General features: G+C 36.1%; 1 protein-coding gene across 1 annotated transcript; it reads left to right on the top strand.

Annotated features, from left to right (window-relative positions):
* The first annotated feature begins 4843 nt into the window (after positions 1 to 4843).
* Positions 4844 to 14825, top strand: LOC126473455 (uncharacterized). The gene is made up of 3 exons (XM_050100512.1): positions 4844 to 4951; positions 9727 to 9828; positions 13740 to 14825. Exons 1-3 carry the CDS (start codon positions 4927 to 4929, stop codon positions 14054 to 14056), a joined length of 444 nt encoding a protein of 147 aa, XP_049956469.1. The 5' UTR covers positions 4844 to 4926; the 3' UTR covers positions 14057 to 14825.
* Positions 14826 to 15735: the final 910 nt, after the last annotated feature.

The raw sequence follows: 15735 nt of genomic DNA, 5'->3' as shown, positions 1-15735 counted from the left end.
CAAACGAATCTGCTCCAGTCCAGAATCCCTGAACCATTACACCAACAATCTGAAAACAGCTTTCGCATCCCGCAACTACCCTCCCGACCTGGTACAGAAGCAAATAACCAGAGCCACTTCCTCATCCCCTCAAACCCAGAAGCTCCCACAGAAGGACCACAAAAGTGTCCCACTTGTGACAGGATACTTTCCGGGACTGGATCAGACTCTGAATGTGGCTCTCCAGCAGGGATACCACTTCCTCAAATCCTGCCCTGAAATGAGATCCATCCTTCATGAAATCCTCCCCACTCCACCAAGAGTGACTTTCCGCCATCCACCTAACCTTCGTAACCTGTTAGTTCATCCCTATGAAATCACCAAACCACCTTCCCTACCCTCTGGCTCCTACCCTTGTAACCGCCCCCAGTGTAAAACCTGTCCCATGCACCCTCCCACCACCACCTACTCCAGTCCTGTAACCCGGAAGGTGTACACGATCAAGGGCAGAGCCACGTGTGAAAGCACCCACATGATTTACCAACTGACCTGCCTACACTGTGAAGCCTTCTATGGAGGAATGACCAGCAACAAACTGTCCAGCACATCTTGGCACAGTGTTACACCGTCCGGGTTATCTGGATACTTCCCACTAACACCAAGCTGTCAGAACTCTGGAGATGGGAACTTGCCCTTCAGTATATCCTATCTTCTCATTATCTGCCAGGCCTCAACCTCCGCTAATTTCAAGTTGCCGCCGCTCATACCTCACCTGTCTTTCAACAACATCTTTGCCTCTGCACTTCTGCCTCGACTGACATCTCTGCCGAAACTCTTTGCCTTTACAAATGTCTGCTCGTGTCTGTGTATGTGCGGTTGGATATGGGTGTGTGTGCGAGTGTATACCTGTCCTTTTTCCCCCTAAGGTAAGTCTTTCTGCTCCCGGGATTGGAATGACTCCTTACCCTCTGCCTTAAAACCCACATTCTTTCGTCTTTCCCTCTCCTTCCCTCTTTCCTGATGAAGCAACCGTTGGTTGCGAAAGCTTGAATTTTGTGTGTATGTTTGTGTTTGTTTGTGTGTCTATCAACCTGCCAACACTTTCATTTGACTATTACTTTTACTCGTCCAGGATCATCACAAAAATTGGTCTTGTCATAACATATAATGTTGGAAGGAGGAACACCATTCAAGGACACTATAAGGTTCTTAAAATAATCACTCACTGTTGTTCAGGCAACTACTGTTCTTGCTTCTTTAAATTCTCTCTTACTGTAATCATTACAGTATAAATAAATAAATACAGAATACAGTTGACAGTATAGATAAATAAACTCCTTATTTCTTAGAAAATAGATTACTCACTCATGGTCAGGACAAATGTCATGAAATCTTTTTCAGTCTGCCCTTCCCGAGTAATAGAAGTCAGTGCTGTGTCTCTAACATCGTTATTCCTCAAAGAAAACCCCATTTCACTTAACATAATATTCTTTCAATCAGAATTTCCTCACTATTGATAGAAGCTGGTTGGCCACCTCTTTTATATTAGTATCTGTTCTTGAGTTTGTCATTTAATTTTGCGTAAGGAACAGAATATTGTTCTGAAGCTTTTTGAATGCTTAATTTTCCTGACTTGATATCTTTAGAGTACTTAAAATAAATTCTGTGTTGTAGTTAGGTTTCAGGGTTGGTTCTAGAGCCTTTTTGTATACTCATATAATCTGATTCACCCTACAAAAACACAATTTTGTAATAAGCGGTAATAACAAAGACAAATAAAGGAACAGTAATACTTGAGATGTTCATATGCAAGTAAAAATATTACAGCTTACCAACTACCCAATTATATACTAGAAGTGCTAGTATCTGATGTCAGCAGGTTTTTTCACAATGATGTATTTGCTTCATGAATGCAGCACATGACTTGCATATCTATTGACAATGGCATTTGTTAGTACCATGTACTCCAATACATCATTGTTATTGACAAATCAGTCGGTACTCTTGTTAAGATACCATGCTCAGCTATTCAGATGTTGAAAAACAGGTCAATGATTGGATTCACATCACCTGATCAGATTCACCTTATTTTACAGTACTATATCATCATGTGCTGTTCTGTAAAAGTATTTCAGTGAAGCTTTTTTTTTAAAAAATAGTTGTACCCATAGCTACATATCCCCTGCTGAAATACTGTCAGAAGATACACAAACAACAGTTTTTTTGTCCTGCTGTGCATGTTCAGAAAGTAATTCTGTTTACTATCTTTATGTGAACCTGACTGTAAGACAGGTAACCAAAAAAGCAGAAATATGCTAGCAGTATCTGTATACCATGTGTTGACTGAAAACTCATTATGCGTGAGAAACATACTGAATCCAAAAAGCATGTTTGACAGTGACCCATAAAATGTTCATTTTTATACACAGTGGTTGAAGCTTGCTTCTGTCTCGTATTTTACTCGTAATTTGTCAAGGTCTGGTAAAAAATTTCAGAACATTCATAATTTTGTGCCTATGGTGTGTTGGAGCAAAATACAGTTGCCATCCCTGCGCATTCCTGTGCTAAATATGTAAATGCTGGAACTTTCTTGGTGTATGTCTGTTAGTTATTGTTCAGCACTGTACTGAGCAGGATGTTGTTTCACACAGTTTGCGAATTTCGAGATGGCAGGTTTAGAGGAGCAACACGTCTGTATTAAATTTTCCTGAAACCCAAGATAACCATTATAGAGACGCACTAAATGATGCAGGAAGCCTATGATGCTGAGTGCTTAACTGTAATCAGTGTTACGAATGGTTCATATGGTTTAAAAGTGGCCAGATGGAAGTTAAAGATGACCCTCGTTCTGTATGCCCTTTGACAACTACCGATGGCACTAATGTCAGGAACATCGATGAAATTGTGTGTGCCAATCAAAGACTGACTGTCCAAGAGATTGCAGAAGAATATAACATTTGGATCATGTCAAGAAATCCGGACACAGCATCTCAGAATACATTGTGTTGCCACCAGGTTCAGCCCGCAGCTCATGAGTTAAGACCAGAAAGCCCTTCGCCTCAGTCTGTGAAGAGCTTTTGGATCGCACAAATGAGAATGAGATATTCCTTAAGAGAACCATAACTAGTGATGAGAATGGGGTCTATGGTTATTGTGTTGAGATTGAGGGTCAGTCTTCACAATGGGTCGGGAAAGGTTCTCCAACACCAAAAAAAGCTTGTCAAGTCAGGTCAAATGCTTGACTTTGATGGATTAGTCCATCATGAATTCATGCCACAGAAACAAACTGTTAATCGTGTTGTGATGCCTGTGAGAAAATGTGGAAAGTAAATGGCGTGAAATCTGGCGAGACAATTCATGGCTCTTGCATCACAATAATGCACCCATACCCTCATCCCTGTTGGAGTGTGACTATTGCACAAAAAAATGAAATCTCTGTGCTGCCTCATCCTCCATATTCTACAGACCTGGCTCCTGCAGGCCTCTTTTGTTTCAAAAATTGAAAACTCTGTTAAAAGTATGAAGACTTGCAAAGATAGACGAGATAAAAGAAAATTTGCAGACAGCACTTCATGCGATTCAGCAGGAGACATATAAGACTGCTTCCGGAACTGGAAACGGCATTAGGAGTGGTGTATCAATTATGGAGGAGAGTATTTCAAAGGAGAGTATTCTGGAGGAGACCATACACAATAAGTAAAAGGTAAGCACAGAAAAATTTTGTGAACAAAGTTTTAAAATTTTTTGAACAGACCTGATACATCTTAGTTTTGAAATTATTGCTTTATATGTCATTATGTGGTATAGTATATTTAGTACCCCCACCAGTGGACATTGCAATGGAGGTAGATGAGCTGGCCTTGGTAGCACAGTGGAATAGTGTGGAAGCCTGCCACAGAGGCACACGCGATGTGTGGCATGAGTAGACGCGCTGTCGGAAATGCTTACCTGTGGGCAGTAGTAAGCCAGGCAGATCAGTCATAACACTGAATTCACCCACTGCGGACCTTGCCTTGCACTTCATGCTGAGTGTTTTCATTGACTGCTCAGTGATCAGCTACCAGTGTCAGCCATGTAGTGAGTTTACCTGTTGATGTCTCTATGTAATTCTGGTCTTTATGTTTCCTCATAGATTGGCTCAAAGGATGAAGTTTCATTTCCTCTAATGGGTTTCTGTTCCGTGATTATTGTCGAGCTACCATCAGCCCAGAAAGTACCCACACCGATAGTGTAGTGGCAGTGCGACACCTGTGTAGATGTTAAAGTATAAGTACAACATGATTTAAAAAATGTAGAAAGAAATGCTTGGTGCATTTGCTTTTAAAATCAGTATTAAATTTATATTTATGCATTACAATGACTACTTTTGAATTTATGCATTCTGTGTAAAGATCATATGCAACACTGCCAGGATACAGCCGAAGTTGTCATGTATCTGTAAACTTATCAAAAGACAAACATTATTTATTAACCTTGACATTACCATGACACTTATCTGTTGAATACCCCTTTTTACATGCTGAACTGCAAATATTGCTAGTGTACTTATTTGATTTTATGATTTCTGAAGAATACTTACAGCAATTAACATCTTTTTTGCATTGCCATTTAATGACATTGGTAATTATATACTGTTATACTTCACACTAAGAGTATTACCAACACACAGTGAAAAATTGAGTTGTTTAATCCACGTATTTAAAACAAAAATAATTCCATTAACCGGCAACACTTTACATTAGTTGAAACATTTCAGCCTATCAGTATCTGAAAAACAATATCAGTATCTGAAAAGCAAAACAAACTGTGAGGTTTAGAAATTGCTGTTGAGTATAAATTTGCCTTTTTTCTTGATTACAGTTGTTAGTGCTTCATGGACAGTAAATGTCATGCCACCTCAAATGACAAATCTTCAAACAGCACGGATACAGACTGACCTTAACAGGAATGATATGTTGCAAGAAATGGAGCTGTACGTATGCACCACATGTGGTAAACAATACTCAAGAAAAGGCTCACTGCAGCGACATGTTAGATATGAATGTGGCATTGAACCTCAATTCTGTTGTCCACATTGTCCTCAAAGAAGTCATCAAAAAAGCAATCTTAGTCAGCACATTAGACGCCATCACTCTGATGTGTCATGTTGTGATAGTATTTAGGTTAATTATGCTTAACAGGATGTTGTGATTGTTCATCTCAGTATATTGTGCAGAGCTAATATTTCAACAATTCTCTTGGCATATACTGTAACAGGCTACAGATACACATTTTGACATGACATTGAATTATTTGTATTCTGTGGGTCCCATGGAGAGTCTTCTCTGGGATGTGGAAAGAAATCAGGGGTGTATATTTAATTTATGTGCATTACAGTGAAATGGCATTAGAGTACTATATTGCAGTATTAATTCTAATTATAAATTAATCCGAAACATTAGATTTAGGAGTTTCTGGCAGTGAAGTTGAAGGACTTGCTGAACAGTATTTTTGATTTAGTCTCATAGTCCATTTTATTATCAACATGATGTTTAATTTTCTCTGATAGATTGAACTGCCAAAATGCTAGTAATTTCTGATTTATTGATTCTTGTAGGTATACGTTTTATGTCCAGGTAAATATAGCCTGTTCAGTGGACAGTTCTTTTTTAGATCCACCATTTACTACTGAGAATGTTCTCCCCTGTACTAATTGTATACGTTTTATGTCCAGGTAAATATAGCCTGTTCAGTGGACAGTTCTTTTTTAGATCCACCATTTACTACTGAGAATGTTCTCCCCTGTACTAATTGTATATGAAGTCTCTTGTGCATTATTCTTTAAAAAATTGTTGAAAATACTGTCAGTGATGGGATTGGTTGATAAATTATTAAATGTTTCATTTTTGTAAGTGGTTTGAAAACTACATGTTTAGATCTCTAAGCACCACAATTAAAAGATTCATTACATAAGTAACTCAATATATTACAAAGTTCAGCTGAAAACATTTCATTATTTTACTGCTGGTTTCATCATAACCACTAGGATGAAATGTAAGGGAAGTTAAATTTTATCATAATTGTTTTGGAAGATTTTTCTTAGGACCTGTGTGCTTTCTTGTAAGGAAGCGTTCAATCTTAAATTATCTGCTACAACCAGAAAAAAGTTTTTAAAATGTTCTGAATGTTTGATCAATTCATTATTGAACCTTTAAATCAAAGTGCATTCAGTTTGATTCTCTAGTGACTTTGCTTACAATTTTACAGTATGTACAGTTTGTAATGTGGTGTTATGTGTTGTGCATATCCTGTAAGTATTTTGCAAATTACTTGTGAACTCATCAATCCCTTTTTCATTTATTACACTTATAGTTTTCCAGGTATTTTGCTTTACTTCATGCAGTTTAATACTGAATGGTGATAATGGTCTGAGAGTTCATTTCCTATGGGAATTACACTATGACTCAGCAGTCTCGATGCATCTATAAAACTATTGTCACTAGCAGTGTTGCTGGTTCCCACAGCTCCTGTTTCAAATTGTAGAAAGGGAGCTAGTTTACATGAAATGACAAGGGATTCAAGTTTAGCTCTAGAACAGGTATGCTCTAAAAAACTTTTAGCTGAAATATCCACTGAATGTCACCTCATTCTGCTTGGAAATCAAGAGTTTAATAATGCATCAGGTTGTTTAAAAAATAATTCAAAGTTATCAAAAGGTACCGTGTATATTGGGACTGTTATCACTAAAGTTTCTTAAGATCTGCTTCTGTAGCACAAGCTAAAATTGCTGATTACAGAAAGACTTATGGCTATCACTGTTTTTACAGTATCACTTTGTAATGTAATTGGCATCTCCTCCATTCTGCATAACTGACCAACAGTTAATGGATGCATAGTTATGCCCATCAATATTTAGTATGCCTATAGCAGTAATCAAATGTTGTTTAGAAACACACATTACATTGATGTGATTTGCAGATTGCAGCTCATCTAAACAAATCAGAAGTTCACTGATTTTATTTTTTAACTCTGTAATAGACTGATGCAATTAGTTCCTTTAAACTTCATTCTTATCTTAGAAATAAGCTCAAAATTTTCACTTATACCTATTTCTTTTAACACTGATAGTCTCAAATCAGAGTTCAATCTAGAAAAGGTTCTGCCTCACATCAGTGACTACATGGATATGCCAATGTGTATCAGTGTCCCCCCCCCCTTAAAGATTCTGCTGCCAAACAGGTCAATTTCCCTTTGCCATTCCCATTGAGATATATGGCCATGCCTTACAAAGCCTCATGTATCACTTCCATTAACAGAAACCAAATGTATGTTCACTCGACACCTGACAGAAGTAGCTGGCTCACAGAACATCTTTCCAGAATAATTTATGCACATATTATCTTGTGAAAGTGTATTTTTGTGATAAAATCATGGCATAAATCATGTCAATTTTTGAAGTCAGTTAACCAGTACTTTTAGTGTTCTGAATGTCTGACAGATTTTACATACTACTTGTGTAACTTTGATTCATTGAGGAATGACTGGATGCTTGTATTTGTCATTAGCAAGATATTGTGGAGATCAGTCATAGACCAAACACAAAAGCATTTACTGTCACTACATGTCACAGAGTGCTTCGTGGCCTATATAATGCAGCACAACATAATGAATAGAAGAAAAAAGTTCCTTTGTATAATGATCCAGATTTTCCACCTTGTCATTATTACATGTTTGATAGTGTGGTACTACATCAAGGCGGCTGATAATCTCTCACAAGAATGAACAGCTGTAGGCAGATTGCCTCCAAGAACAAAAATGTATTACTGTTTCCACAGCATTGAGAACATAGTGAGCATATAGACATGTCTGTCAGAGAGTACAACTAACATGGAATATTTGCATCAGACTATATTATCATGTGCTGTTCTCTAAATGTTTCTAACTTTTGAGCAATTAAATGAAGCAGGTTTTTAAATGTTGTTGTGAAAACTGCCATGCATCTACTACTAAAATAGTGGCAAAAGATTCTTAAACAAAAAAATTTTTTATTTTTTAACTATTTTTTTCATCCCCCCCCCCTCCCCCCCCCCCCCCCCCCCCTCCCCAATTCCTGATCAAAAGAAATGTGGGAAAATGAGAAATTTAGTTATTAGAGTCTTGTTGCATTAGAGATTTTTTTGTGAGAATTATTACCTTCATTATTGTTTCGTGTAGAAGGTCTATATTTATGCAAATACAAGGAAATTTAGGAGCATATATTTTGCTTACACTCGCTTTGTATTGACTTATGGTGTGCTATTTTGGGGAAACTGTGGAGAAGTTTTGAAATCTTTTGGATTACAGAAAAAGATTATTAGAGTAATTGAAGAAGTGGACTAGAGAGCAGCATGCAAAGTAGTACTGGTATTTAGAAAAAAATAAAATATTACCTCTTCCACTTATTTACACATTAGACAACATAATTATTATAGAAGAAAAATTAACCAGAAACAATCTGTGCATCTCCCATAATGAGTCTGTACATAGCTACCACATAAGGCACATAAATGGTGTGCAATAGACAGATACAACACTGTTACAGAAAGACATGCTCCATCCTAGCACCAAGTCATTTTGTGTAGAGTTTCTTTATGTATACAAATACTAAGAAATTGTATATCACATGATAATTTCAGGAACTTATATTTTGCTTAAGCTCATTATGTGTTAAAATGTGCTGTAGTAATTTGAAGAACTGTTTAAAACACACACACACACACACACACACACACACACGCACACACACACACAACTTCTGTCGGGCTTCAGCTGCCGGAGACTGTGGTCATGATTGATTGATTGATTGATTTTTATTGTTGTAGAGACGTCAGAGATCATCTGAGGCATTACGAAAGTCAATATTACACTGTATAAATGTTACACAAATAATGACAAAAACAAGAAAAATATTACACAATATAAATACTACACAAATAATTATAGTACCTTCACAAAAGTACAAAACAGAGAAACTTCTGGTACAAATTGATATTGCATAGTAAATTTAACCAATTACAGGCAGATATAGAAGCCTATACAAACTGATCACATAAAGTGTAGTCATGCCATATTCTTCGCCTCTCATAAAAATTGATCAGTTTCATAAATGCTGAGCTCAAGAAGAATTTTTTTTGAATTGCTGAATTGGAAGATCCCTGATATGTTGGGGTATGGCATTAAAAATTTTTATGGGCTTGTATAGGAAGTGCTTTTGTGTTTTTTTATTGTTTCATTGGAAATAAACTATGTCCTGCTTGTTTCTTGTGTTATAATTATGTCGCATGTCATACTGTTGATAACTGGAATAGTTTTCCTTAATATGCATTATGCACTGTAGTATAAATATTGATGGTAGGGTAATAATCTGTAATTTTTTAAAGGTTGGCCTATAGTGAGCTTTGGGTGCCAAGCTACATATCAGTCTTATTGCCTTCTTTTGTAGTGTGAAGACATTAGCTGCCTTGCTTTGATGTCCCAATAGTACTGTGCCATAGGAAATGTGACTGTGTATTAAAGCTAAGTAAACCACTTTAAGTACTGGCATGTTTAGATAAAGACAAGATGAAGCTTCCTTGGAGCAAATATTCCTTTGCTTCCCACTTTTTCTATATGGCTACCCCAGGATAATTTTGAATCAACTGAGATTCCAAGGAAATTAATAGCATTTGAGCTCCGCCCAAATTCAGTGTTATTATTCCACGATACACACAGGTCTTGTATTTTTTTCAGTTGACACAAATGGAATTAGCATTACACCAATTTTCGCCTTTGACAGTGCACTGGTGTGCTTCATATTTCATCTTCTGTGCTGTGGGGATCAACTGCAAATAAGTAAGTTCTTGTTGATGGCCCAACTATGTTACATGGTAAGTCATTTATGTAAATAATAAATAGAATTGGGCCAAGTATAGAACCTTGTGTAACACCCATACATACAGGGTAAGTAATCTGATTCTGCACTATTAAAAACCGCCTTTGCACTTTATCACTTTGATAAGATTTTATCAGTTCCAGAGCACTTCCTGTAAAGCCATAGAATTGCAGTTTGTTCAATAAGATTCCATGAGACACAGTGTCGAAAACTTTTGATAAATCAAAGAGTTTATTCTGAACCACTAGCTTGGTTTCTAGTTGCTTCACTCACTGTGTTAAAACTGATAAGGCAGATTTAATAGTTCCTAACCCTAATCTGAAGCCAAATTGACTATCAGTGAAGATTTTGTTTTCTTCAAATATTTTACTATTTGATTATTTAGTGTAGCTTCTATCACTTTAGACAAGATTGACACAATTGAAACAGGCATAAAGCTATTACATCTTGAGAGGCTGCCTTTTTTATGTATTTGAGTGATTTTAACAAACTTTAGTGCCTTTGGGAACTGAGCCTCCAATATACATGTATTTACTACATGTGTTATCAATTCTGGCAGTTGAACTGAATCATACCTTAACATGGCTGAACTTAAACCATAAACATCATTACTAAAAGTGTTCTTCGTTTTCTTCAGTATATTAGTAACATCCTGTAACTTGACCAGTTTAAAGCTAAATGTACTTTCAAGATTTGTGGTGTTTCTCAGGTAGTAATTATGGACAGTGGATATATTGGAAGTGCCAATCACCTTTATTATTTCTTGCACCTTCTCAGTGAAGAATGTATTTAACTGTGCAGCATTCAGATTACTGCTTTCAGCCTGTGAAGTCATTTCCCTGTTGCACTGACTATTAATGATCTTCCACATTTCATGTGTCTTATTTTCAGAAGTTAGTATTATATCTTCATTTTTTTTGTACACCTAGCTTCCTTTAAGGTCTGTCTTAAGCTTTTATTTTTCACTTTGACCATGTTTTTAATTACTTGAGAACCTGTACTTCTATACCAGTCATAATATTGATCACACTCCCTCGTGATCATCAACACCTTGCCATCCTTGACCTTATTTACTCTAAGTGCCTTTTTATTATTTAGTAAAATAATGGGAAAGGACATCTTAGCATATACAGAAAGAGTAGATATGAGATCTTCCACCTTTTTATCTATTATATGGCCTTGATAAACCTGCAACCAATTACTTTTATCAATATGATACTTAAACATATTTAGATTTTCATAATTATCCACACATACTTTCCTGCCATGTGCACTTTTAATTTCTTGTTATATCTGATCTAAGAAATAGTGGCCAGTGGTCAGATACCCAGGTCTTAATTACCTCTAACTTGAGATGCATTAACTCATTTGATACAACTATATTGTCAATACAGGTACCTGTACCTTTATAATGTGGTCTTATTATTTCAGTGGTTGTAATATAAAGACCAACAGAATTTAATAAATTATTTACATATGAGTTATAGATAGTGGACAACTGAAAATTCAAATTGAAACCTCCACAGATTATTATCCTACTACTTACTATTACTGGTACTGTTAGGCCTAATTCTCTAATGTCTTCACTACTTTATGTAGATGAAATTATTTTAAGGTATGTTTTACCTTCCAGCAGGACCTTATTAATATGTCAATGCTTGCACATAGTTTGCTTTTTCCTCTTGTATTTAAGTTAGTACCATGATGTACGAAGTGCCCTCTGTGCAATATAGCATTCACATGCAAGCCACTGACATTGAAGTACACACCTTCCAAGTCCATTACTGCACTATTTAGTGTATAGATTACTAGGTTGTTTTCTGGTTTATCATAATGATAGGGAATTGTACACATCACATTTCTGGTATTGGTAGTTTTGTGGTAATCATAAGATGGTTACTGTTTTTATCACAGTCATTTGAGCCTGAAAGAATTACAATTACTTCATCTAAGCTAAAGTCTTTTGTTAACTTTTCTACATCCTTGATCACATTCCCAAACAATGCATTTGGTTTGATCATTGCAGACACACTGAACTGTGACTCTAGAGTTTCCGTTAAAATTGATGCACAATGTCTGCCTTGACCATCTGACAACAGTAGAATCTTTTTTGATCCATTAACATTACATTTCACAGTGTTCCTGCTTTCATAATTAATTTTTACACTTCTGTCTACAGTGTTACTGTCACATAATTTCAATACTGATTCGTGATTATCAGTCTCAATTTTAGATACTTTTATGACGATGTTCTTGTCTACCCTCTTTTTGGTCATTAATAAACTGGATTTGTCAGTACTTAAACCTACAGCCTTTTCTTGTGTGTTATTTTGGGAGGATGAATTTTTTAGGCCTACCACTGTTTGTTTGCTTTGTGGCCCCTTCTGTAACACTAAACTGTTCACATTAGGCCTAGTTGCAGAAATATTATTTTCATCTTCTGTTTGAAGAACTTAAAACCTGTCGCTTGTCCTTCTAATTGATGAACAATCTTTTGAAATGCCTCTCACTGTTTTAAATGTCTTTTTAGCCACCATATATTGCTTTGTTATCGCTACAGTTTCTTTAACACAACATTGATCTTTACATGATGTAGCAACATATTTTTTCTCTCTTCAAATTTCACTCTCATTTTGTCACTTCTGTCAAGGAGGAACATCAAGTTGACTTTTTAGTTCTTTCACTTCATTGATGAGCACATTAATAACTTCATAAGAACACTCTTTCTTATTCAAATTTAATCCTAATTCGCCTTCCATACATAACCAAGTTTTTGTTTTGAATTCACATTTACACAGGTGGAATGAAACACAGTTTTTCATTTGATACACATTATTCCCTTGCACACACGCTTTCCACAATAACAGTGTCCTGAGACTTTTTGAGGTGAAATTGTACTTTGCCGGTAAGATGTTGTTGCTATGCTGTCTAATTTGCCTGTTTCCTCACGTGTCTTTTCCATGTTATAAAGCATGCTAAACACATATTTCCACTATATATGTTACACTTGTCAATATATGAGTTACATTTACAACACTTATTTACACAAATTTTACTTTTATTTATTGAGTATTGTGACTGACTATTCGAACTTGACGCCATCTCTGAAATACTTCTAAATCTCTGTGTGTGTGCGTGTGTGTTTTGCCAAAAGCTTATTTTATGACAGTCTTTTTGTTGTGGCTATCTGCAAACCAGCATCTCCACTGTATAGCGAGTAGCAACTATCCTTTTCATAATATTGCTAGTTTCGGTATTGTTGTTTCACAAGATGTGATGTGGTGTAGGCTAAGCATAAAATCATAACAAAAATTTGGGATGTAATGATTTATGCGTATGCTTTAATCTCACTATTAAATTTACATGTATGTATTAAAAGGCTACTTTTTAATTTATTGTACAGATCATATACAACAGTGCTGGTATAAGCTTAAGACATATCAACAAATTATTTCTCAGCATTGCCATGATCAGGGATCTACCTCTTTTTCCACTGTCCCATATTTTCCATTGTTTGAATGCCTCTTTTCTGTATTCATCTGCGAACACTGCAGGCACACTAATTTGATTTTCTGGTTCCAGGGGATACTTGCACTATTCAACAATTTTCTATATTGCCATTTCATAGTTGAAATCATATTTAGTGCTTATTTTGATGTGTGACTTCACACAACTCCAGAGAATATTATCCAAGAACTTTGAACAACATTGGTATTTAATCCATGGATTTGAATCAAAATAAAAGTGATTGAATGGGAAATACTTCAGAGCAGGAGGCCTACTTATGTGCCTAAATATTTGAAAAACAAAACAACCTGTGGGTTTTAGACTTTATAGTTGAGTATAAATTTGTCTTTTTTCTTGATTACAGTTGTTAGTGCTTCATGGACTGTAAATGCCATGCCATCTCAGGTGACGTCCACAAATCATCCAACATCTGGGATACCAGCTATGGTACCTGAATTTGGCAGGAACAAAATGCTTCAAGGAATGAAGCAGTACATTTGCAGCACATGTGGTAAACAGTACTCTATAAAAGGCTCACTACAGCGACATGTTAGATATGAATGTGGTGTAGAACCTCAGTTTTGCTGTCCATATTGCTCTAAAAGAAGTCATCGAAAAAGCAATCTTAGCCAGCACATTAGACGTAATCACTTCAGTGTGTCGTTATGTGACAGTATTTAGACTAATTTGTTTAACAGAGTGCTGCGGTTAGGACATGTCTGTGTATTGTGTGTGAATACTTCAACACTTTTCTTACCATATTTAGTCACTCCGTACACAATACACATCTCATGTATCTCTATCAAAAGTAATTGCAGTGCAAATTATAATGGGGTATTTAAAAAGTAAATTACCATTGATTAAAAGCTTTATGATAAACTATGTTACTTTTTTGGACTTTAGCAACCATTAAATATAAAAACATGTTTGGAGATCTGTCAATTTTTTAAATTTTTCAACAGCTTTAAGAACTGCTGTGTGTTGTTAATTCTTTGACAAATAACTGTTTGCATTTTTTCCACTACCCAGGTATTTTAGGGGTCAGTCATAAACCAAACACATCCATATCTCCTGTAAAAATGTCAAATAACGTGTCTCATGAGCCATGTAAAGCAATGGAACATTCTTATTTGTTGACTTGCTATTATTGTTTGCAAGAGACTGACAACAGTAAACAACTTGGAGCCAATGTCCTCCAGCGGCTCCAAAAACAAGTACACTTTAGCATCGTCACAGATCTAACAACAATTTAGGCTACAATGTTGTATTATAATATGTTTTGCTGTAAAAGTTTCTGATCCTGTTGTAATTAAAAGAAGTTTCTCTTCAAATATTGCTGACTATTGTTACATAGCCACTCCTGACATATGTACCGAGGATTCATCATCGTTATTATTATTGTAAACAAAAATACAGATATGTAGCTGGTATTAGCAGAATTGTGCTGTGTGAAAACAGTACCTGTGGTGCTTAATATTTTGTTGAGATGCCTTTTGCACAAATATCAAAATTGTATTCTTCATTGTCTATATTATCATAATGACTGTTACATTAAAACATATTCTGAAAGATGTATGATCTTTGTAATATGGGCATAATTGTATATTAAGCATATCTCTCTCTCTCTCTCTCTCTCTCTCTCTCTCTCTCTCTCTCTCTCTCTCTCAAAACACTTGTTTTGATTAATTTATTTTTAGAATAAATAATTTTGTGAACCCTCAAGTTGGTTTTGGTACATTTATGATACTTTTATTATGTGATGTACTGAATAAAAGTAACACCCAAATTTTTTGTATGACACTAATTATAACATAAATTTTCCTATGGAAAAAGAGAAAGAAGGTCAAATTCCTTTCTTGAATGTTTGGGTACTTAGGAAACTTGACTTATCTTCAGGGAATAAAGTTTACAGAAAGTCCACTCACACTGGTAGATACTTTCATAGAAATTCCAGAAGAGGAGTAATCAAAACACAAGTGAATAGGGTTATAAGATTCAGTGCACTGCATTACTTGGAGTATCAGTTTGATGTTTCAAGAACTGGCTTGAGAAGAAATGGTACTCCGACACAGATAAATATGACACTACACCCTAAAAGAGCTGTAGTTTCAAATTTGAAGGGGTGGGGGAGGGGAGGGGGGGGGAGGGAGGACCAGTGGCTGATACTTATTGGGGGGGGGGGGGGGGGGGAGAGCAGGGTGCACAGGCCATGTGCCCTTCCCTTGCAGGGCCACCCATGTTGCCACCCCTGCCATTCAGCTCACATGCTCTTTTTTTCATTTCTTTCATCAGTCGATTCAACTGATTTGAGTTATCAAGTAGTTGTGTTTATGTAGCATGCGCTTCCACACCTTCATATT

Source organism: Schistocerca serialis, chromosome 4, assembly GCF_023864345.2.
Source record: "Schistocerca serialis cubense isolate TAMUIC-IGC-003099 chromosome 4, iqSchSeri2.2, whole genome shotgun sequence".
Classification (NCBI taxonomy): Eukaryota; Metazoa; Arthropoda; class Insecta; order Orthoptera; family Acrididae; genus Schistocerca; species Schistocerca serialis.
This window is presented reverse-complemented; position numbering and strand designations above follow the sequence as displayed.